Source organism: Bos indicus x Bos taurus, chromosome 8, assembly GCF_003369695.1.
Source record: "Bos indicus x Bos taurus breed Angus x Brahman F1 hybrid chromosome 8, Bos_hybrid_MaternalHap_v2.0, whole genome shotgun sequence".
Lineage (NCBI taxonomy): Eukaryota > Metazoa > Chordata > Mammalia > Artiodactyla > Bovidae > Bos > Bos indicus x Bos taurus.
This window is the reverse complement of record NC_040083.1, coordinates 80,868,390-80,892,805: the sequence shown is the minus strand read 5'-3', so window position 1 is coordinate 80,892,805 and position 24,416 is coordinate 80,868,390. Positions and strand designations below refer to the sequence as shown.

The 24,416-nt window shown below is 48.3% G+C and overlaps 2 protein-coding genes across 6 annotated transcripts in view; one reads left to right on the top strand and one right to left on the bottom strand.

Moving 5' to 3' along the window:
- DAPK1 (death associated protein kinase 1) overlaps window positions 1–24,416 on the bottom strand; it is a 212,320-nt gene that overhangs the window by 4,521 nt on the left and 183,383 nt on the right. For all 5 annotated transcript variants that reach the window (XM_027550169.1, XM_027550170.1, XM_027550166.1 and 2 more), the window contains exons 20-25: window positions 15,567–15,789; window positions 9,078–9,266; window positions 6,236–6,433; window positions 5,011–5,149; window positions 3,700–3,820; window positions 579–767 (exon numbers count right to left, since the gene is read on the bottom strand). In XM_027550169.1, the coding sequence (XP_027405970.1) occupies window positions 579–767; window positions 3,700–3,820; window positions 5,011–5,149; window positions 6,236–6,433; window positions 9,078–9,266; window positions 15,567–15,789 (1,059 nt within the window). The remainder of the gene's footprint in view (window positions 1–578; window positions 768–3,699; window positions 3,821–5,010; window positions 5,150–6,235; window positions 6,434–9,077; window positions 9,267–15,566; window positions 15,790–24,416) is intronic.
- On the top strand, window positions 18,475–18,986 carry LOC113897417 (60S ribosomal protein L36a-like). Its single transcript, XM_027550171.1, has one exon. It carries the CDS (start codon window positions 18,553–18,555, stop codon window positions 18,871–18,873), a length of 321 nt encoding a protein of 106 aa, XP_027405972.1. The 5' UTR covers window positions 18,475–18,552; the 3' UTR covers window positions 18,874–18,986.

Below are 24,416 nucleotides of genomic sequence, written 5' to 3'. Positions count from 1 at the left end.
GGACAGGCAGCATATGAAGCAATTAGAACAGACTTCCCAAACTACATCCCAGTGCTGAATGTAACACAACCAGAAACAGAGATTTCTATTTCTTGATCATCTCTGGGGACCACCGCTTGGCACATCTTAGTGTCTCCAGATGTCATCTCCCTGAGGATACATCACTGCCATTTCTTGACTGTCTGTGAACCCACTAGGTCTGTGTGTAGCTGACACGCCTCATGGAGAGCAGTCATCCAAGCTGCAAGAATCACAGCTAAGCACCAGGTGCTATGGGGAGAGGGAGGAGAGGCCCAGTCACCCAGGGTAGTGGGAATTCTGCCCTCAAACTTAGAGAAGCCAGAAAACCAACCAACTAAAGCAAAGCGAAAAAAAAAAGACAACAACAAATAAACAGCCCTTTTAAGGTGGACAGGAGAGCAGAGGATCACAGTTCAGGAAATCACTCGAGCCCTCCTGTGAGGCATCAGGGGCAGTGAGCAGTTGCCACTCTGCCCCTCCAGCTCATCCCACCTTCAGATGCTGGAAATGCATCCCGGGGGGCTCCTCCCAGATCCCTGCCAGGCTGGAGCGCTCACCTCGCCAGCACTGTGGAGCTGCTGGGCGATGTGCCGGAGGTCTGCCTCGCTGGCCAGGGGGTTCAACTGGTCCTGTACGTCGTACACGAACTGCTGCAGTGACATCAGCTGGTTGGGGCCATTGAGCTTCCTCCAGGAGGGCAAAGTGGAGATGATCTTTTCACATAGGTGAGTCATTGGAGGGCAGACCTAGAACATGCAGGATGGGCAGGTCAATGTTCTGCTGTGGGGACTCAGGGGGAGCTGGGATTAAAAATGACGCTGCTCACATCTGCACTGCTGCATGGAATTTTTTGGGTGCACTCATGCTTTTTTGGCTAAGTACTGGGGCAGGTCTTTTTTTTTAAATTTGAACAACACTAATAGCTTTATTTAACAAACACTGAATAACTACTATGTGCAAAAAGCACTGTGTTAGGTGCCTGGGGCAGTTCTTTTCTCAGACTGCCTTTAAGCAGAATCTATTTCACAAATCTACAAGTTTACAGAGGCTTTCACTTCTGTTCATGTTAGACAGATGGTGAGGCTTTGCAATAATGGTTCTGGAACTGTGGACTCCGTGACCTAAGGTGCACCAACTTCTGATGTCCCCCCACCCCCTTGTAGTGAGGGTTTCAGCCAGGGGATGACCACTTTATGAACAAAGAGACAGGAAAAGAGAGTTAAGTATCATTATATCAACATTAGATGGGTTTTTACCAGTAAATTAGGTATCGTTGAGGATTACTGTTGAGATGTACATGTGTGCTAAGTCACTTCAGTCATGTCTGACTCTCTGTGACCCTATGAACTGAAGCCTGTCAGGCTCCTCTGTCCATGGGATTCTCTAGGCAAGAATACTGGAGTGGGTTGTGTGCCCACCTCCAGGGGATCTTCCCAACCCAGGGATCGAACCTGTGTCTGTTATGTCTCCTACATTGGCAGGTGGGTCTTTACCATTAGTGCCAATTTGATTAATTCTTGATAATTGTCTTGTAATAAGCTTTTCATCTCTTAACTTGGTTAAATAAATCAGTCTGTGCTACAGACTCATATAATCAACACATCTTCCTAATTAAACCTCCTATGCTTTTGAACTGTGGTGTTGGAGAAGACTCTTGAGAGTCCCTTGGACTGCAAGGAGATCCAACCAGTCCTTTCTAAAGGAGATCAGTCCTGGGTGTTCTTTGGAAGGACTGATGCTAAAGCTGAAACTCCAGTACTTTGGCCACCTCATGGGAAAAGTTGACTCATTGGAAAAGACTCTAATGCTGGGAGGGACTGGGGGCAGGAGAAGAAGGGGACGACAGAGGATGAGATGGCTGGATGGCATCACTGACTCTATGGACATGAGTCTGAGTGAACTCCGGGAGTTGGTGATGGACAGGGAGGCCTGGCGTGCTGCGATTCATGGGGTTGCAAAGAGTCGGACACGACTGAGTGACTGAACTGAACTGAACTGAACTGGCCATACACTGCACTGCATCATTTGTTGGGCAGTCCCTTTTTCAATCACATTTTTATGCCCCCTAAATTCAACAACATTCCCAGGGCTAAAAGCAGTGGGTTTGGTGAGTTCTATCTGCCTGATTTCAGGAGCTATGGGGTACAGGGACGTGGAGCAGATATATGCCACACCTCAGCTCAAAACGCTGCAGGGAACACAGGCCCTTGGCCCACCTGGTGGGCAGGCACTGAGCCCTTCACAGACCACTGTTCCTGATTGCCACCCACGGGGTTCTGTGACCAGGTTCTCTGAGGCCCTCCAGGCTTACTCCCTGCCCACTGAGTGCTGTAGTGCGACCCCTTTCAGAAAGTCGGGGTCAGGCTTCATGAGAGAGGAGAGAGTTCCTGAAAATTCCTAAAGCACATCTGGAACTGGAGCCTGGTGTTGTAAACAGGTCACTTCCATCAGGTAAACAGTAAATTATAACTGAAGAGGGCCTCTACCAGGCAGGGGGGTAAGAGCCGTATCCTTGTTACACTGGAGCTTAGACAAAAAAACAGTCCCTGGAGCACTTTTTTTTTCTTTTTTTAGCGTTTTCCATTAGAACATTTGCTCATTTCAGATAGCTTTTTGAATATTATGGATAGTAATCTTTCATATGCCAGAAGCATTGAAAATATTTCTTTCCCCAATCCATGTCACCTTTTAACTTCATTTATGGAATTTATTTGCCAGAAAAAACTTTTTAAACTTTTACGTTGTCCAATGTATTTGAACAAACTATTGGTGTATTTTCTTTGAAAACTTCTGAGGTTCTCTGTCTTGGTTTAAAAGGTTTCTCGAACACTCTCGAGGTATTTTAAAAATAAATTCTCTTGCATTTCTATTCAAGATACTGCTTTTTACATTTAAATGCTTTAATCTGCCTACAGTTTATTTTGGGGCTGCGTAGTGAGTAGGAGTTCAACTTTATTTCCTTCCAGGCAAATAGCCAGTTGTGCCAGGTCATTTATTAAATTTCCCCATTAAAGTTAAATAACATCTCTGTTTTCTATTAAATTTCTGCAGATGTTCTGAACTATTTCTGCCCTCACTAATCTATTCCATTTATTTACTGATTGCAGAGCCTTTGTGTTCACTTATTCTTCTATTGAAATGTTAAGACAAAAACCCCATGTCCTCAATCCCATTCAGATCCTAATGAGAACTGTACAAAGTTTACATAACTTAGGAAAATGAAACACTTCCTAAGATCTTGCCATCTAAGAACACCATCTCATTCCATTTGGTCATCTATTATTTCTTCAGTGAATTTTGTTGGTGACTGTTTTTCCACTTTTCTGCATTTCCCAAATATTTCACAATATGTTTACTCACTTTTGAATTGCTTTTGTAATTTTTAGGAAGCAATTTTACTCTTAAACAAACCACTAAAACTCAGAATTTCATACACTCTAAGGTAGTCTGTCTTGCCCATAACAGCTCTTCATCTCGAGGCCATCTCCTCATTTCTCTACTCTTGCTCACCCTAGAACAACAGGATAAAAACATGGCCATGTAGACACCTTGTACTGGGTCCCCTGAAAACCAGACCAAACCACGAGAACCATACAAAGAGGCACAAAGAGGTCCAAATCCCTGGCCACTGGCTGGTCTGGCTGAAGGTTGGGTCCAGCCCTCCCCAGGTATACTCACCGAAACAATCTGGCTCCGTATTTCTTGCAGGTGATTTCGAAGCACCTTCATGTCCTTAGACCCAGAAGCCCCAGCATCCAGAACAAAGAGCTTATTTGAAATGTGAAGATCGTTCCCAAACCTAAGGGAAGAGCAGTGGCCTCCTGAGAGGGACGCAGTCTCCCCAGCTGTTTCCACAGAGGGCCAGGCTGCTGCTGGTCCAAAGAGCTGGTGGGGGGCAAGGAAGGGCTGGTGGCCTTGTGGAGACACACTCCCACCTGCTGTTGGCTGGCCTCTGTAATGTTGCCCTGGTGTGGAGGCCTGGGGACACCGCCTGCTCCAGGTGCAGACAGGTGCCAGGTTCCACAAAACTGGGGAACACAGCTTCCCCCGACACAGGAAGGGGAGGCCTAATGAACTCACTTGACCAGGCAGGAGAAGAGATGCTGTGGAAGCTGATGGAGTGAGAAAGAGGGATGAGCATGAAACAACACCTTAGACCTAAAGTATTAACTAGTAGGTCACCAGAAACCGTAACAACATTGTTAATCGGCTACACTCCAATACAAAATAAAATGTTCAAAAAAAAGTATGAGTAGAAGCCTTATTTTTCATATCAGGAAGATAATAGGTAAGTGTGAGTTGATAAACCAAGAATTCAAATTACTAGCATATTAAGTAGAGCTTGTAGGTTCAAAATTTTGGGGGGGATAGACACTAAGTAAAAATAGATACTTCTACGCTGTGATTCTAAGCACATCCATATTCCTCAGTGAAACAAAAAAGTTTTCCAAGAATACTGGACATAAAATGCACTCTGATATTTTCTATCATGTTCCTCTTACCTACATTCTACTGCAGGCCTCTGAAATGAAGTTTATGATCCACTAGCAGGTTGCAACTTATATTCTAAGAAATAGTGATTGATGTCCTCATACACAAAAAAGAGAAATATGCGAAGTGACTGATATGTTAATGAGATGGAGAGAATCCTTTCACATTGTGTATATATATATATTGAATCACCACTTTGTATAATTTAAATAGCTTACAATTTCACTTGTCAATTATATCTCAGTAAAGCTGAAAAAAAAATGCATAAAACAGCTAAAAAGAGTTACCTCTGGGCAGTGGTACTCCGAGGCTGCTGATTTTTATCCTGTGCCTTTTACTTCTGTTTCATTTGTTATTATGTGTACTGGTGGCTTTGGTAACAACGAAACATACAATAAAAATTTCAGCCCAGCCAAAGAGACCTTTCAGGGCTTTCATTCCTCCCTCTGGGTCACCTGATTTCGGCTGCATTGCCTGAAGATACAGCAGCCACCTTACCTGTTCCTGATCTCTTTCAGCAACGAGGTGTCTTTGTCATATCCAAACTCGCCTCCAGCTGAACGAGGAAGGTTCACGATGTCGGCATGGGTGGCCACCAGGACAACTCGGAGTGGGTTCTTCAGCTTGCCGCCAAAGGCTGAGGGCAGAAAGTGAGCCATTTCACACCTGCCCAGGTGTGAAGAGCAAACCTCCACCCTGCCGAGGTGAGGTGGGGTGCTCGGCCTCAGGTCTGGGCTGCCTTGCTAGGTGGACGAGACTGGTACATTTTGTCTGCAGACTTGCAAACCTATGCCTGCTGATCGGAGTGACCTACAAGGTCACTAGAAGGTCTAGGCCTGGCCAAAGATGGAATGAGCCTATTTTCTGGGCCTCAAGGAAGGCTGCTCAGAAGTGGACCAGAAGCGACCACAGAACATGTCGCAGCTTCTCAGATCTTCCAAGTAGGCCTTGTTTGCGTGGTGAGGGGAGATCTAACCTCTGGCTGGGGGATGCCTTTTCCAAGACCAGAGCCAGCTCCTGAATGCAGCACAGCACAGAAATGGCTCAGAAGGGAAACTCCTGTAGTTCACATCAGCAGAGAGCCTCTCACTTATGGCAGTGTTTAAAATGAAAACATGAGAAAGGAGGGGACAAAAGTGGAGGTACCCTGAAGGGAATTAGCCCAATTTATTTTGCTGTTATATGCTTTTCAGGAAAAGAATTGACTGCTGAGTTTTACATTTCACCAGGGAAGGCTGCCTCTTTTTTTTGTCTGAAAAGAACAAAATAAGTCTGTCCACGCTGTCTTTTCCTCTAGGAGTAAGGCTAAGATACTACATTCAGTTAACATGGTTCCCTTTCTTTCATTTTTGATGGATGAAGGGGAGCTTGTTCTGTTTATTAATTACGTGCCCATTAGGTAAAGGCACAGCAGCTGTCAGATAAGGTGTCCCACTTTGCACCTAACAGAAATGACCACAGCTCAGAAATACAGAAAGAAAGTGAGAAATGACTCTCAAGGAATTGTTCAGAACTGAGTCTTTGTGGCAGAAATATGCAGTCATGAAACAACTCCTTGCAGAACAAAACCAACAGCTGAGCCTTAGAAAGCTTCCCGAGTGGAAATCTCCTGATAGAAAGGAGGAATAAGGGTGGCTTGCTGGCCACAAGCTGTCGGATCTGGGTGTGAGCGGGAAGCAAGGTCAGGAGGAAGGGCCATCCACCCCCCGGCATCGTGGCTCACCTATCGGTTCTTCCACTGGGACAAGAGACTTCAGGAAACTAAGCCAGAAAATCACTTGATTCAGCTGAATCTCATAGGGTTCTTCTAGACTGAAAACGATGACATGGATGGACGTGGGATCGTTTGCAGCAAAATAGTCATAACAGCAGAAGTAGACAGGATTTCCAGAGAACTCCCACACACTGAAGTCACCAATGCCTACAGAGAAAAAGGAAAAGAAAGATTATGATCGTGAAACGCCACCAAATTTCAATCACAATCTTTCTCAGCACTTTAGGGTTTGTGAAGAGGGACAGTGACATCCACTGCATTCATCTGTTTATTTATGCATCTACTTAAGTACAGATCTACATATGGAATATTTACACATCCCTATATTTTCTGTCTATGTCTGTTTCTATACCCACGCCTTGTATCTATACATCCATAGGTGGCTTAGGCGGTAAAGAATCTGCTTGCCATGCAGAACTTGGTTCAATCCCTGGGTCAGGAAGATCTCCTGGAGAAGGAAATGGCAGCCTACTCTAGTATTCTTGCCTGGAGAATCCCATGGACACAGGAGCCTGGTGGGCTACAGTCCATTGGGTCGCAAAGAAGTGGAGATGCCTGAGTGACTAATGCTATTACTACAATAAACCTGCTTGTACCTGTCATCTGCTTTTCCATTTTCCTTAACACTTCCATTATCATATCTGTATCACTATTATATGTGTATCTCTATCACATCTACTTGTAACACCCCAGAGTGGTACAAACACACACACACACCCCCTACACGTGTGTGTATGTGCATGCCTGTAAGCATACATGGAAAGGTGTATGTGTACAAATACTTTGTTTTCTACCCCCCAACACTGGAATCTTCACTATGAAATGTGACCTTAATTTTGGTTAAATAGTGACTAAATTCGCCTCTACGGCTAAGGGAGCACCCTGTTTTGGATGGCCACTGTACACAGGTGTAAGATGCGATAACTGATGAGCGGCTTGGCACATGAAGGATGTAAGAGGAACTGCGAGGAGATTGGGTCTGAGAGGCCAGCCACACTGGGGGAGGCAGTGGAAGGGTCAGGCTAGGGAGGAAGTGTGTGTGTGAGGGGGTGGGGGCGGGCGGTGCGGTTGTTTTCCCACACAGGGGCTGTGGTGTGGCTGGTTTTCCTATAAGTATCATGGGCGAGATTCTGACCTGGAGTTTCTAGGGCACCCAGAACCTCCTCATGATCGTCCAGACACTTGGACACCACAAGGTCAGTGACATCCACCAAATGGCCTCTGGGAAGTCAGGCAGGACCACTTAAGTTATAGGATTTCAGGCTCCTTTTCCCTAATTTTTCCCCTTGGTGTTTACTCTGTGCCAGAAAGTCTGCAGTCGAGACATTCTGGAAGATCCTCAGGGTTTTTCTAGAGCCCAGCACTCCTGGGGAGCATGACCCTCTAAGTCTGGCAGCTAAGACCTCAGTGGGAATAGTTTTGGGAACACAGAAATTGGCCCTTTGAGCCTGCAGAGTGCTGGGAGCCAGACATGGGAAGGGGGTGAGACCAGGGGAGGAGGCGGGGTGAGGGTGTGGGTGGTGGGTGCTGAGCACACACTTCTCTCCCTACGCGGCGGGGCCAGCTGTGCTCCCCGGAACTCAGACAACACTCAGCTTTTAAGGGAGCAAAATGCATATGAACTTTATTTCCTTAGGGTCCCTGGCCCAATAGCAGCATCGCCAGGAAAGGCCCCAGATGGGCTGAATCAGAGGCTTAGGGGCAGGGCCTGGCAGTCTGTTTCCAGTGGCTCCAGGGGATGTGTGTGTATGCTGGAGTTTAGGAACCGCTGCTTTAGGTAAACACCCTGAGTATTCTATTTTTCACTGGGTTTAGTATATAAAAGGGCTTTCATGAAGATGCCCCCAATTTCTTCTGAGTTCCTCTCCCTTGGACCTTTAATAGACACCAGCTCATAAAATCCTCACAGTTAAGGGAACTCAGCCTCAGAGAAACTGCTCTATCCCTGTTCTGAATGGACTGCATCTCAGCAAGGTTTGTGTTCCTGTTGGGGGCCCTGGGAGCTCTGGGGAGAGCACTTGGGTTTCAAATTGGGTATACCAACTGCTAATGGGACTGTATTTTATGAGGTTAAAAAATGCACTAATTTACTCAACAGACTCAAAAGACTGTTGAGTAAAGTCTATTTAAAAAATTTACTCTAAGTCTTTGAATTTGAGTCTTTAAATTTATTCCAAAGAGTAAACATACTCTTTACTCAAAAGACTCTTTATTTTTACCCAAAAGACTCTTTACTTTTACTCAAAAGACTCTTTACTTTTACCCAAAAGACTCTTCACTTTTACCCAAAAGACTCTTGAGAGTCTCTTGGACTGCAAGGAGATCAAACCAGTCAGTCCTAAAGAAAACCAATCCTGAATACTCACTGGATGCTGAGGCTGAAGCTCCAATACTTCGGCCACTTGATGCAATAGCCGACTCATTGGGAAAGACCCGCATGCTGGGAAGTACTGAGGGCAGGAGAACGGGGCTCAGAGGATTAGACGGTTGGATGGCATCACAGACTCAATGGACATGAGTTTCAGCCAAGCTCTGGGAGAAGGTGAAGGACAGGGAAGCCTGGCATGCTGCAGTCCATGGGCTGGCAAACAGTCGGACACGACTGAGCGACCGAACAACAACTTAACAGTCATTTGTTAAGCATCTACTGTGTTTAGTTTTACTTTTGGGATATTAACCAGCTGTGCCTCAGCCCTGGGTCACTCCTACGCTGGCCCTTTCTCTACCCTTCATGCTCGCCGGGACAGGTTCCCTGCTGGAAACTCTTTCGTTTGGGGAGGGTGAGCCATACCGTTCAAATAGGCATTCTGGATGTCGATTGCCTTCGTGGACTGGTCATCGGTGGCGCAGTGCGGATGGTGGGACGGGGCCCCGAACACCTCCAGCACCCCCTTGGTGAGGCCCGGCTCGAACATCATGCTGCGGCTCCTGACGCTCACGTTCTCACAGCCCGGGTACAGGTTGCTGATGCTCACGGACACTGCGGGCCAGAGAACAGGCATGTTAGATCTTGCCTGCCCTGTCCCTCCCAGCCTCCGCCCTCTGTCTCCCCCTCCCTTCAGGCCAAGGTGTGTGTGTGTGTCCCTCGCATATGCTGGGCAGCAACGTTTCCCAGGGACATTGTGCTGATTCTGTTTGCTCCACCTCTTGTATCCTTTCCTGTGCTGCTCTGTGCACTGAGAGGCCGACCTGATGGACTGCCTCTCCCAGGCTTGCTTGCCATTTGCCTCCAGTTAGGGTCCGCTGATGGGAGACACTGGAGAAGAAGGTTGATGCCCATGTCCCCTTGCACTGCCTGCTGCTTTTCTGATGCCAGTTGTGTCTCTGACTCTAGACTTCCCTGAGCAGCTTCTCCCCTGGAGCTCCAGCTTTCCCAGGATTGTGACTTCTTCCTCTTGCCCTTTCCGCCCCAGGGGTGGTAACTAACCTGGCCTCTGGGTGCTTCACCCTCTCTTTTATGTTCCTGTGAATTGTGTCTGTGACTTGAACCTTTCATTAAACCCCCACCAGGAGCCTGACTGATACAGGTGAGATGAGTATCACTCTGGCACATGAGAAGTTAGATCGAATGAAAAATGATCTTAGATGGTGGCAGGCCAGAGCATTAATTAATGCTGAATCACACAGTGAGAAAGCTATTGCTTTAAAAGATCCCCTTGAAAGTTTTTAAATTGCTTTAGCAGCAAGTCTCAGTTTGTGGCATTAAGTCTTTACATGTCTTCAATCCTTGCTAATCTTCCCTTTTTATAAGGAGGGAGTGGGTAACAGTATATGAGCTTCCCTGGTGGCTCAGATGGTAAAGAAACTGCCTGCAATGCAGGAGACCTGGGTTTGATCTCTGGGTTGGGAAGATCCTCTGGAGAAGGGAATGGCTACCCATTCTGGCCTGGAGAATTCCATGGACAGAGTAGCTTGACAGACTACAGTCCATGGGGTTGCAAAGAGTTGGAGACCACTGGGAGACTTTCACTTTCAACAGTATATAGCTAGGTTTGCCTCACATCACTGTTCACGGTATCTATTTTTATTTACTGGTAGCAGTGATATTGGTTTTCTATTCATGGAAAGGACATGAAGATTTCATTTTCAAATCTATATATTTTAGTAAATAAAAAGAACCAGTTTTAAAGATGTTATCATGAATAATAATGGTAGAACTTTGTGAGAGATCAGTTGAATAACACAGTTGGGTCCCCTGGGCCACAGGCAGAGCCCTGTGTGTCCTCAGCCTGACTGCTCGCTGGCTTGCTTGTCTCTCCAACAGACCTCCAACAATATGGTGAAGGCTAGGACTTGGGTGGGCACATGTGGGGGCTCTGAGAGTGCATCTGGGAGGGGCTCAGTGAACTAAATCCTACTACACAGTTAGTGGCTTTGTTTCAGAGTTGATAGCGACAGACTCTGCAAGGTCATCACATCTGGGCCACCTGACTTTTAAAACTGGTGATCCGAACACAAAGATAACCCTTGTTGAAAGACCAAACATTCTAGACAGAGGACATAGACAATAGGAGTTTTCAAGAGGTTTGACGGGGAGGAGGATAAAATTGGAGCTCAAAGGCTGGGTCAGGTACAAGGGAGGAAGAAGGGGCAATAAGATGAGAAGGGGAAGAATTATTCATATATTTGTTCTCTGCCCTACGATCTTCCCCCAGCCCTGGTATAAAAGGGGGAAACTTGGCAAACAGAAAGGTAAAGACCAATACTCTAGGCCAACAAGATAGGCATTTTAGTGTATTTCTTTAGAGATTGTTAGTCCAAGTCTGAGAAAAGCCACGTGACTTCCATAAGAATGGGCGTGTCCATTTTCCTGTGCTCCAAAACCTGTGTCTGGGACGGCCACTGTCAGGAATAAGTTTTGTCTTAGGAGCACCGTGGAGAAGGCAATGGCACCCCACTCCAGTACTCTTGCCTGGAAAATCCCATGGATGGAGGAGCCTGGTGGGCTACGGTCCCTGGGGTCGCTAAGAGTCGGACACGACTCAGCGACTTTTCACTTTCATGCATTGGAGAAGGAAATGGCAACCCACTCCAGTGTTCTTGCCTGGAGAATCCCAGGGACGGCGGAGCCTGATGGGCTGCCGTCTATGGGGTTGCACAGAGTCGGACACGACTTAGCAGCAGCAGCAGCACCAGCAGCACTGGGGGCTTGCCGAGGAAGAACAGACCAGATTCGGTAAATGACAGGAACTCCTGCATCTCACTGACAGTTTTTGTTGGGAGGATGAAAATCAGGACATTGTTGTACACGGTATTATTAAAGAACTACTTTACAGGGAAACAATAAAACCACGAGGGAAAATCACTTCTCAGCCTTTTGGCTAAGATCAAGTGTAAATCACAAGGAAAGCATTTTTGCTAACCACTGACCTCTAGTGGTAAAAAGTAGAAGGCCCCGATGGAGAAGCCACTTTAGCACCCAGGTCAGAACAGACTTCCTGCAAACACTGCTCTCTGGTAAGCAGGCAACAGCCTTCTGCAGTGCTCTTTCTGGACATTCACTCCTCCGCTGGCACCAGGGGCTTCCTTCCTACCGCAAAATCACTGTTCAACAGCTGTGGCACAAAGGGAGTGTGTGCGGCAGCCATGTGCCGTGAGCGGCTACACCAGGTCCCCTACGCCATGCTATCCTGTCTCCTGGCTGATGGCTCAGGCTCTAGCTCCAGCACAATGCAAAAGGCAAGTTTCTAAAAGCCCACAATCTTCCTGGCGCCTGAGTGACGTAAATGTGCTCATTCAGGCATCTGTCCCAGGGAAAGGAGGAAGGCCTGACCATTCTAGCAGAAATCAGGGGTGTCCAGAGCTGGGGTGCAGCTGAGCCTGGCTGCAACAGACCTCCTTCCCTGAAGACCATGCTCCAGAGCAGCCTTTCCTCATGCCTTACAAAGAAACACTGCCCCGTCCCTTCTCCTACGGTACACAAGGCCCCCAGAGCCTGCCGCCCTCCCCAAGCCGGGTCCCCCCAAGGTGGCCCTCCTGGTGCTTCATATCTGTGCCATGCTGTTTTCCTGAGGACCCCCTTCTGTTTTGTGAGGGTCAGAAAGTGACTGTTAGGCTGCCTGGTCTGGGGCTGCGGGGGTCCAGGCTTCATGTTCTGCTGCCTCCTGCCTGCATTCTGCAGCAGGGGGCCTGCTGGCCCCTCACTGGGCAGGGCAGGAGAAGGGCCTGACACAGAGCCTCCTGCAGAAAACACAGCCTCCCAGCTCTTATCAGCCTCAGCAGGACTAGAATTAGCTGTGAGTGAATCGGCCTCAGCAGGACTAGAGTTAGCTGCAAGTGAATCTTGTCACCTCCAGGAACTGTCCATATGGACACTTCAGCCACCCTCAGAGCAGACCAGCCACCGGGACACGAAGCTGGGTGGGCCTCTTCCGTCCTTGCCCAGGCCCTCTGGGAGGCTGCCTGGCCTTGGTCAGACAGATTTGGGATGAACTAGGAGTGACCTTAGCCCAAGGGTCACACACACCAAGGCACTGCTGAAAAGTCATTTCTGTCACAGGGAGAAATTTCAGACACAGATGTGGGGAGTCTACTCCTGAGCTCTCCCTCCTGGAGTTAGGGGGCTGGGTGGGGGCAGGGCAAAATGCAGAGCCTGGGCCCCTCGATATGGTGCTACGCCCCTCATCTCAGCCACTAACTGGTTCCAGGTAGAAATGTGAATCCAGCGTGGCCAGAGCTCCCAAGTTTGTTTTTTACAAGAAACCAAATAAATATCCAACTTTCTAGGTGAAGTGTCTTGATTTGCAAATGCTGGAAGTTAATTCAACTTTTCTCCTTCCCTTTCCTCATACTACACAAAATGCTGCAGCTTACCCGGCTGCTGACCTCTGACTTCACATCCCTGCACCCCGAGTTACTTTTCTCTGTGCTGATCACAGTCAGGGACACTCATCTGGTCCAGAGCACCTGTCGTCCTTGAGAGAATCTGTGTAACTCAGCCCCATGACTCACATCTCTCTAAGCTCTGGCTGGAAGATGCAGTGAGATTTGCCGATAATCTAGTCATCCTGAGGGGCGTCCCTGGTGACTCAGATGGTAAAGAATCTGCCTGCAATGCAGGAGACCTGATTTGATCCCTGGGTTGGGAAGATTCCCTGGAGAAGGAAATGGCAACCCACTCCAGTATTCTTGCTGGGAGAATCCCATGGGCAGAGGAGCCTGGAAAGCTACAGTCCATGGGGTCACAAAGAGTTGGATATGACTGAGTGATAACTCCTTCTTTCACTTTAGCCATCCTGAGTTGTGTTTTATCAAGAATCTACTTCTGGATTCTTCCGGACATGGGAACTGATCAGAGGAAGAAGAATGGAGATCCGACGTCTGAGAAGTGAGGGTAGAGGGTAGAGCTGTTTTCCCTCCTGGAGAGCCTGTATGTCACCTGAAGTATGCCCATGAGCTCCTGCAGCATAAGTGAAGTGAGAAAGTTGCTCAGTCGTGTCCAACTCTTTTCGACTCCACGGACTATAAAGTCCATGGAATTCACAGGCCAGAATACTGGAGTAGGTAGCCGTTCCCTTCTCCAGGGGATCTTCCCAACCCAAGAATCGAACCCAGGTCTTCTCTTGCATTGCAGGTAGATTCTTTACCAGCTGAGCCACAAGGGATGCCCCCTGCAGCATAAATTCATATCTAATATGGCTAATGAAAATTCCAGATCATGGATCTGTAGAGATCCCATCTTTGTCTCTGCTCTTTGTCTGTTTCTCTCTGCCTCCCTCCCGCTGCACCTCCCAGCCTCAAGTCATTGAGACTGGAGTGACCTTACCCACAGCAGGTGAGAATTGGCTCCTTCTAGGGGCAACCCCAGGAACTGCTAGAGAAGCTCACTTTGAACCTTATGCAAACGTTGGCATGTCCACACACACAGGCTGAACTTAATGGTCAAATCTGGAAAACTACTGGCTTCTGAGAAGGTATAAACCTATCTTACATTCTGAAATTGAGCAAAATTACAGTGGAAAATGGAAAATGTGAGCACAAATATGCCCCAAGTCAGATGGAGTTATAAGCGTTATTAACAAGCCCTGGCTCAGGAGCCAGACACTTCATGAACTGCCAGCTGTGTGACGCTAGGCAGTGTATCTGACCCCTCAAGGCTTCAGTAAAAGGGTGGAAAAAATGCCAATAAAGCTGTCACGTGGATTAAATGAGGTGTCAAACGTACCACATTTTGCCCGTTCCTGGCACACGGTTAGTGCTCAGTTTGCACTAGCAGTATGCGTTAGCAATATTATAATCATTCTAATTATATGTCCATTTTGGCCGTACTTCTTCCCCTAGTTCAAATCCTATTGCTGTGCTCAGAGCAAAAAAGTTGAAAGGGCATGAAGATCTCAGTCAATTGTCCCTCACCCTACTAATGCTGCCCAGACCTCCTTCCTCGTGGAGAGAGAAATACATAGAAACAAAACTTTGAAATCCGTTTTCATTCTAGGTAACAGATATGACACCTTTGTATTATGTACAGAAAGTGAATCCGAGGCACAGAGCTTCAAAAATGACATTGTTTAGAAAAGTCTCTGAAGGTCTATATTCCTATCTTTGAAAAACTTAATTCCCTTACTCTAAAAGGGGGGCGGGGTCAGGAAAAACAACACCCCAGACTGTTCAGCTTCCTCTTGGTCATCTCCGGTGTTTCTCCCTGGGAGGGACAGGTCACCCTGCAGTTCTGGGTGTGGGCCCGCTGATAATTGTGTCTGTGGGAGGTGGGGGTAGATGGCAACATCTGCTTTCCAACCAGGGTCCAGGTGAGCGGATGGACCAATTGAAAAACCATTAAGGAGACTTTCAAAACCACCACCCCACTTCCAGATACGCGTGGATGGGCCTCCCCATGCACCCAGACTTGTTGCTCTGCGTTCTTGCATTCCTGGACGTGCACACAGCATTCCAAGGAGTGTCAGGGGAGAGGACCCATCCTGGGAGCTGATATTCCATCTGTGCAACCTTGAATCTGTGTCAGTCCCAGTTCTTTGCGTCTTCAAGGGCAGAGTCCCTGAGCAGAATACGACACGGTTGTGCTATTTTGCACATCTGTGACTATGGACTGTGAGTTCAGTGAGGCCCTTTCCTTACTAGCATGGGGGCAGGGTGTACTTGCTGCCCAAGAGTGAGGTGGACACAGGGCCAAGAGCCAGGGGGCCCACACCTTGAAGCCACCAAGGCGGCAGGAGTTGGTCAGCCTCGGGCCAAGTGCTCAAAACAAAGCCACCCTTCCTCCCAGGCTTTGACTTTGGAAGCACCCAGTGGAGAGACAAGGGCTGGTGGGGTGCACACATACCTGCCGGCTTGGAGGCCAGGGGCGAGGGTGGGAACCGGGTAGAGTTGGTGGAGGAGAGCCGGGGCCGGCGTCTTCGGAAGAAGCTCCTCAGCAGCCCACACTTGAGGGATTCCACCAGAGTGGTCTTCCCAGACCCCGAGTGGCCGAACAGCTTTAGCTTGATTCTTGGCTGCAGGTTCTGTGTGGGTCGCAGTTGCTGGATGAAGAGTCCTCGGTGTGTGTCCTGCATAGAGATGAAATGGGCCCTTAGTCAGGGAGAAGAGCAGGCCCTGAGCAAAACACACATGCTGATTCCCACGGTTCAAGAACCCAGCTGCTTGGGACTTCCCTGGGGGTCCAATGGTTAGGACTCCGTGCCCAGGTTCGATCCCTGGTTGGAGGAACTAAGATCCTGCAAGCTGCGCAGTGAGGGCAGAAGATAAACAAAAACATAAAACAGCCCCCAAAACAAACAAAAGACCCCCAGTGCATCCTTCTGGTCTATGAGTTTTCTTTGCCTTTAAAAAAAAAATGGAGGTAAAAGTAACCTTATTATAACATTAGTTTCAAATCAATGTAAATGATTTGATGTTTGTATCTATTGTGAAATGATCATCATGGTAAGTCTAGTTAACATCCCTCACTACCCACAGTAAAAATATTTTTTTGTGATGCGAATATTAAAGATCTATTTTCATCAACTTTCGAATGTGCTGTAGAGTATTATTAACTCTAGTCAACAGCTGTGCATTATAGCCCCAAGGTTTATTTAATTTCTAACTGGAAGTCTGTACTTCAGGAGGTCTGCAATTTCTACTCACGTGGTAGATACCTCTTGTTCTGTCCCTGTGGCATTAAAATTTTTTAAATATAAAACAGACATAACGTAGGCTCCCCAGGTGGCCCTAGTGGTAAAGAACCTGCTGCCAATGTGGGAGACATAAGAGATGCAGGTCTGAACCCTGGGTGGGGAAGATGCACTGGAGAAGGACATGGCAACTCACTCCAGTACTCTTGCCTGGGGAATCCCAGGGGCAGAGAAGCCTGGTGGGCTACAGTCCATCGGGTCACAAAGAGTTGGACACGACTGAAGTGACTTAGCATGCATGCAGACATAACATACAATTCACCATTTTAGCCATTTTAAAACAGACCTTTCAGCGGTTTTTACTACATGTACAACTAACTATCACTGCCATTTGGTCCCAAAGCACTTCCACCTGCCCCACAAGGAAACTCTGTACCTATTGGTGGTTACTTCCCAGCCCTCCCTCTGCCCTGCCACTAGCAACCACCGATGTGCTCTGTCTCAGTGGATTTGCCCACTCCCATTGCACTTGGATGCACGATGAACTAGGTAGAACAATTTCTGGGAAGCAGTCTAGACTGGCCTGGGCGCCTGCCCCTTCTGTGTGGAAGAGTCCTGCTCCTTGACGACATTCTGAAGGTACAAGATGATGAGAAGAAGGGTGTCTCAAGGTACAAAGTTAAACGCTGGGGAAGGGCCTGCAGGACATGATAACATTTCTGCCGTCTTCTTTCTCAGCCCTACAGGGAGAAGCAGAAGTCTCCCCAGCCCTGGATGATGCACAGATTCATCAACAAACATTCGTGGAGGACCTCCTGTGTGCCAGCCCCAGATCCGCAGCTTTGAGGAGAGACAGACACAAGAACAATGTGCTATTAAATATAACATGGGTGCTTTTGAAGAGATGGTGCTGGCGAGGAGCTCCGTGCCCCCGGAGAACCCACCTCAAGGGCTACATGGTGGAACGCTGGTCATGCCACGCTAGCTCCATCCTGGCCTCATGAACCCTCTTGGCTCTCAGCTCCCAGCTGTGTAATAGCCTCTGGCTTGCAGCCTGAGGACGAGTCCTTCTCCCCTACCCACGATGACTCCCTGTGCTTTAGCCTGTTAACTCCTTGCACCCTAGGAGACCTATCTTGCTGTGACCTCTCCCAGAAGTTTCCTCATGGGCAGGCTCCAGCCCACACGTGGTTCTCCATCGTGACCCCACTGGACTGGAGGGTAATCATGTGATACTTTTCCCCTCTAAAACAGAGGCCAACTTGAGGGCAGGATGGTATCCCCAGCACCCGGCTCACCTAGGATGACCAATAAAGGGGTGCTACATAAATGAGGTACTCAGGGTGACCCATGCAGGAGTGCCTCAGAGCTAAGGGTCTGCCTTTTTCTTTCAGTGCGATCTCAGGCCTGGCTGGGCCCCTGCTTCCAGACCTAAATCCTAGGAGGTGCTGATTTAATGCTCATCTCCTCCTCCTGAGCCATTGTTACATTTTCCACCAACAACCCAGGATGGGAGCCCTAGGGCACGCTCATGCCCTAGTAGCAAACTCACAACTCTCCTGCGTTCCTTCCTCCGTTTCCTCCTGGTAAACTCCGACTCATCTTTCTCGACAAGGGGAGCACCACCCAGGAGCTGGCATTTTGAAAATGGAAGGTGGCAGTTTTAGTTCCCAGCACTGGGGGCCTGCTGCTGGCGGGCGGTGGGTAGGTGGGTGCTGGGCTCCTGACAAGTGCACACAGTGTTCTGAATGGGACGAATTCTCCCGAGTCTGCTTGACTTCTGAGTGTCTGCTAAGCATTTATATAAGAGAAAGACCTTGTTTGCGATCATCTGAACTTAGGACTTAACTGCATTTTAATATGACCCAGAGGGTTTTGAGAGGGTATGGCTTAATACATACTGACTTTCCCAAGAGTGCACCAATTGTATATGTTGGTGGAATTATACACACATCCTTTCCCGCTTAATCTTTCAGAAGCTCTGATCCCCACTTGTAAAATGTCAGCCTGTTGCTGCTGTTTTGAGTTGCTGTCCCTCCAACATCCATGGCATCTGTAGGTGTTACATTCGGGGATTCTGTGGATGGGCCCAAGCATCTGTCAAGTTAACAATGTCTCCGGTGAGGCGCGAGACGAGCGAGGCAGGAACGTGGACGTCGGGTCTCTCGTTTGCACCGCGAAGACACCTCTACTGCAAAGATGGTCAATGTACCTAAAACCCGCAGGACTTTCTATAAGAAGTGTGGAAAGCATCAGCCTCACAAAGTGACCCAGTATAAGAAGGGCAAAGATTCCCTGTATGCCCAGGGAAAGAGGCGCTATGATCGGAAGCAAAGTGGCTACGGTGGGCAAACCAAGGCAATTTTCCGGAAGAAGGCTAAAACCACCAAGAAGATCGTGCTGAGACTTGAATGCGTTGAGCCCAACTGCAGATCCAAGAGGATGCTGGCCATTAAGAGGTGCAAGCATTTTGAACTTGGAGGAGATAAGAAGAGAAAGGGCCAAGTGATCCAGTTCTAAGCTTTGGGATTCTTTTGTTCTTATGTTTTGAGAGGAAAATGCTGAAGTTACAGAAAAATTGCCTGAATGAGAATAAATACAGCGATATTCCTACTAAAAAAAAAAAAAAAAAACAATGTCTCTTCATCGCCTGTGCTCTGCAATTACATACTGAAACACATTTTATTATATCACATATATATTACTTTGATGTCTTTGTTATATTACAGTTAGGGCATTCTGTTGATCTTTTAAAATTACCTCAGTAGGTACACTGTTACCTTTGAGTTTTATTTCAGGAGAGTGACGGCAGCATCACAAAATGTACATTATAAAGCAGGGGTCCCCAACCCCCCACCAGCCCTTGGTCTGTTAGGACACAGGAAGCACAGCAGGAGGTGAACAGCAAAGCTCCATCCACCGTTCCCCAGGGTTCGAATTACTGCCCAAACCACTCCCCTATCCAAAAGGTTGGGCACCACTGTTAGAAAGTATTGGTTCTCCTAGGGTTGGAAACCACACTTTGGACAGTGATCTGTAGAACATGGGGTTGTCCTTGTTGGGTTTCTTCTTTTAACCTCAAATCTCAGCAGGTACTGAGACAAAATGCTGCACTGGGCGGAAAGGGCTGGAGTATCTTGCCAGCACTTCCCCTGAATTATGACCCAGGTCAGCACAGGAGTTGAAAAGTTCTATTCTGAGGCAGTTACTCATTGGGGTGTTGCTGATCAGGCAAGAAGAAATGGGGCACTGGCTTCTCCCTGATGCCATTTACTGTGGCAGATGAGCCCATGACCCCTGAAGCCAATCTACCACCTTTCATTACAATTGAATCTTCAAACTAGCCCTTCTATCTTCAAGTCGTGGGTGCCGCATGCTAAGTTGCTTCAGTTGTGTTGACTCTTTGCAACCCCACGAACTGTAGCCCCCAGGCTCCTCTGTCCAGGCAAGAATACTGGAGTGGGCTGCCATGCCCTCCTCCAGGGGATCTTCCCAACCCAGATTCGAACCCACGTGTCTTATGTCTCCTGCATTGGCAGGGGGTGCTTTACCACTAGTGCCACCCACTGCACAGTGAGTGTCTGAATTGGGAGCAGCTCCCTCCTTTAGGAGTATCTCATGAATAAATAAAAAAGTTCTCCACCTAGTCCAAGACACATGGCTAACTAACATGGACAGATTCTTTGCATGAAGCCGGGATGTGCTTCTCCTGAGATGCGGCAAAGGCAGAAAACCTGCTTCTGGCTTTAGTCCCATCACTGAACCTGGGGGCATTACCCATAGCATTGCTCTATTCTGTCTGTTCCGTGTCCTCTGATCCTGACACTCTGAGGCTGGGCCAACACATCTGTCCTGTGTGAAGAAGGAGTGAGGGCACCTCTGTTCCCTCGCATGAGTCCCGCAGGTCTGAGCCCAAGTCTGAACAGACTGCAGTAACACTCGGACACAGGTGTTATCCCATTGCTTCCAGCGGCTGCTCTGAACCAACCTGGGCTTGTCCCATGCCACTGATAGAGGGTGTGTCTTGGCCTTGCTCAGTGCTGCCTGGGCTGAGAGCCCTCTGCTCCTTCCAGTTCCACTCAGGACAATGGTGGGCTAGCAGTGGCTGGTGGTCTGTCTGCCTGCTCCCCAAGTCAGCCCCAGAAATGGAGGAAAGCGGGAAGAGGGGCTGGTGATGGTGGGCTGTGTCAGGCTGGGTAGTCCAGGATGAACAAGAATCCTGCAAGGTCAAGTTTAGAGGAAATCCCCCACCCTTGACATCTGAGCAAACTCTTCATGCCCAACCTTGATATCTGAGCACCTGCCCTGCCTTTAGCAATAATCCTGATGAGTATTATAATCTTTAAAACTTCCTATGTTTCTGTTGCCTCAACGTCCCCACAAATAGAGGATGTGAGTGCCAGCCCAGGTATACCAGTGTGTAAGTGGGCTCAGCCACAGGTTCCCCTTCCTACTTTCCCACTGTGACCCCTGACACTCAAATGCCCCAGTGACACGCCCTGCACCTTTCCATGTGTACCCACCCTGACCCCCGTAAAGCACTTGCCCCAGGGGCTCTCTGCTTCTCCCTGCTGAACTGATTCTGAGTTCCACGACCCAACCCTAATCCCTCTCTCTCTGGGACCAATGATATACACACTGCATTTCCCCTGAGCCTCCCTTCCGTCTCCTCTTGTGGCCCCAGCTGGCTGACCATCTCATGAAAGAATCCAAGGCATGGGTTTCTAGCAAGAAACCCCTTAGCCTTTGGGTTTTGTCTTAGTGATTTTCCATCCATGAACCCCACCTAATTCCTTGGTTATAAATCCCTGCTTGTCCTTGTTGAAGTTGGGATTGAGCTGATCTCTTTCCTCTGCTCCGCACCCACTGCAGTACCCCCAAATAGTCAATCCTACTGTCTTCAAAAAGGGTCCCGAACTATTCTTTCATGAACACGCCTAGGAGTTGTGACAGATGCATTTCCTGTCTGCAACAGTAACTTCCAGGTTTGTATCTTCCAGCTTATGTTGTGCTTTCACTCACATTCCTCATTAAACCTCAAAGAAACCTTTGTGGTTACTGTGGTCGTTCTCCCTTTCAAGTGGGGAAACCAGGGCTCAGAGAGGTCAAGGCCCTTTCTTGACCAAGGCGAAGACAGAACTAGGTTTCCTTTCTACCACTGCTGTCACTGAAAGGGAGGTGATGGGTTTCTAGAAGGGGAGTGGGGAGCAGGGAGGAGTAAACAAGGATTTACAAAGTTGAGAACAGAAACTGAAAGCTGGGTTGTGCTTCAGCTATTAATCCTAGGACTATGAATATCCAACAAGGGCCATTTCCAGTTCGTTTCACTAAGAAAACACTTCCCAGTTAGTGCAGAGTCCTGATTTAAAGTAAGGCTTATAAGTCATTGCTATGAAAAGGCTCTGTAGGATGAGAGTGCACCCCGCCTCCCCACTCTGGATTTGCACAGACAAAGAGTACACTCGGGCACCTCATTTTTCCTAAGCAAATGAGTTGGACTGCTGGCCTGTGTTAACAGGCTCCATGTCCTTGGGGAGCTCCAGGGGAGTACCTTTTTTTTTTAACTTTTTATTATTTTTTACTTTACAATATTGTATTGGTTTTGCCATACAACAACATGCATCCGGCACAGGTGTACAAGTGTTCCCCATCCTGAACCCCGCTCCCATTTCCCTCCCCATACCATCCCTCTAGGTCATCCCAGTGCACCAGCCCCAAGCTTTTTAATCAGAAATACAGATTGAACCTTCTTCTGCAGGGACTGCGTTCATGTCAGAATCCATCACTAGCTCTCATGGTGTTTCCCAAATATAACAATCCTCAAGAAATCTTGTTTTGTCCAAGAAAATACTGCTTCATGGGACTGACAGCTCAGCTTTTACAGTGTCCTCGATTCTGGGACGATCATACAAACACACACACTTTCTCACCTTTCAAGTGGAGATGAATGGCAGGCAGGTGAGAAAAATATTTCAATGGCCAAAGAAAGGGGTGTAGGGGTTGCAAGCCATCCCACATTCCTACTCTCTGCCCAGGGCCTTCACACATCTCCCTGCCCTCCCTTCCCCTGCAGTCAGGACCTGCTGGCCTGGACTGGGAGGGACTCTCACCCTTTACTTTGCCCTGGGGAAGATGGGCTGAGACACTGCTAAAGGCAAGGACAAGCAGAATATACTCCAGTCTTCAGTCCAAGGAAATCTAACCTTGTCCTCAAGGAGGGCCCCTCCCCACTGGCACTCACTAAGAACCGTGAAGAATCTGAACACAGAATTTGAGACAGCCCTCTGCGACAGAGGTGTGGTACTGGAGAAGATTCTTGAGAGTCCCTTGGACAGCAAGGATATCAAACCAGTCAGCCTTAAAGGAAATCAATCCTGAATATTCACTGGAAGGACCAATACTGAAGCTTCAGTATTTTGGCCACCTGATGTGAAGAGCCAACTCATTAGAAAAGACCCTGATATTGGGAAAGATTGAAGGCAGGAGGAGAAGGGGGTGACAGAGGATGAGATGGTTGGATGGCACCATCGACTCAATGGACATGAGTGTGAGGCAACTCCAGGAGACAGTGAAGGATAGGGAAGCCTGGTGTGCTGCAGTCCAAGGGGTCACAAAGAGTCGTGAAGACACTGAGTGACTGAACAACTCTGCAACAAGAAGTTTCTGACATCTCTCTCCTCCTGGTGGGTGGTGCACTTCCACTTTTCACCATTAGATGTCGCAGCAGGGACGAGTGGCATGCTCAGATTAGCGTCTGTCCCCAAGAAGGCAGCTTCCAGCAGCAGCCTTAGTGTGTGTGCCCTCTCTGGTTTTGATGCAGAGAGGGGGAAAAGAGAGGTACAGAGTGTGCTCCTGGTTAGCTCGAGAATGTGGAAGAATGTTGATTTCTTAACAGAAGCTCCAAGATGCCCCAGCGCCCAGTCTGCTCAGGCCCTCAATGGCTGTACCAGGATAGTGTGAGCAGGGACACTGCCCAGAGGAGAGGAGGGTCAGGACTTCTGGGTTCCCTAAGTCTTGACTCATGCCTCAAAATATTCTTGTGCATCCCATCCCCCTCGACCCCACAGGCTGGTGGATGTGGCTGGGACACGGCAAGGCCTCGCGTGCAGGCTGGGAAGATGGGAGGGGAAGCAGCAGGGACCCTGAGGAACCAGACCTCTAAACCGGAACTCAGGCTTCCAGGTGGTCACAAAGGTGCATTTGTGTAATGGGAGGCCAGAGTTTCCCTGTTAGCTTTAACCACATACTTCAAATATTTACACAGGAAAGCGAGCTCTCATTTGTATTCCTGTCTCAAGCTCACAAAGTAACTGAGCCTGAACAGCACCAGTCCAAGCAGCCGTCCCATCTCGCCTGGCTGCCAAGACCACCTTCTGTCTGGTTTCTGGGTGTGAGCAGTCAGAGGGAAATCCCAAGGCAGGAGGAGAAGGGGTTGACAGAGGACGAGATGGTTGGATGGCATCACCGACTCAATGGACATGAGTTTGAGCAAACTCTGGGAGATGGTGAAGGACAGGGAAGCCTGGCGTGCTGCAGTCCATGGGCTGGCAAACAGTCGGACACGACTGAGTGACTGAACAACAACTTACTTAACACACTTGGCCCTGTACCCGATTGCCTTTTCAAGCCAGGCCTATCTTTCTGCTCACCGTAGGCACCGTCCTCTGCCCCAACAATCACACTCAAACTCTGCTGCTACCCCCATAGCTCCCTCCTTTTTGATCTATTTCTAACTCTTTACCTTCTCAGGCCCGTTCCACTCACTGCTCCCTCTGTCTTCTCCCAGCCCTTCTTCTGGCTGGTTCCTGTAAAGAACCTGGTGGTCTCTGTTGTGACTGCCATATATGGATCTAGAAACCTGCCATAGACAGGAGTAAACAGAGGGGTATAGCTGTTCCAATAAAACTTTATTTATAAAAGCAGGTGAGGGGCCGGTTTTGGCTCTATGGTCCTAGTTTGCCACCCTCTGACCTATCTCACATTTTCTTGTTTGTTTATTGACTGGTCTTGCCTCTTCATAGTTCTTTCCTATGGTAGACCCTTTGATTATCTTTTAAATGAGC

Bases quoted from the DNA above. Each gene is read 5' to 3' on its own strand.
- LOC113897417 (XM_027550171.1), top strand. From the start codon at position 18,553: ATGGTCAATGTACCTAAAACCCGCAGGACTTTCTATAAGAAGTGTGGA.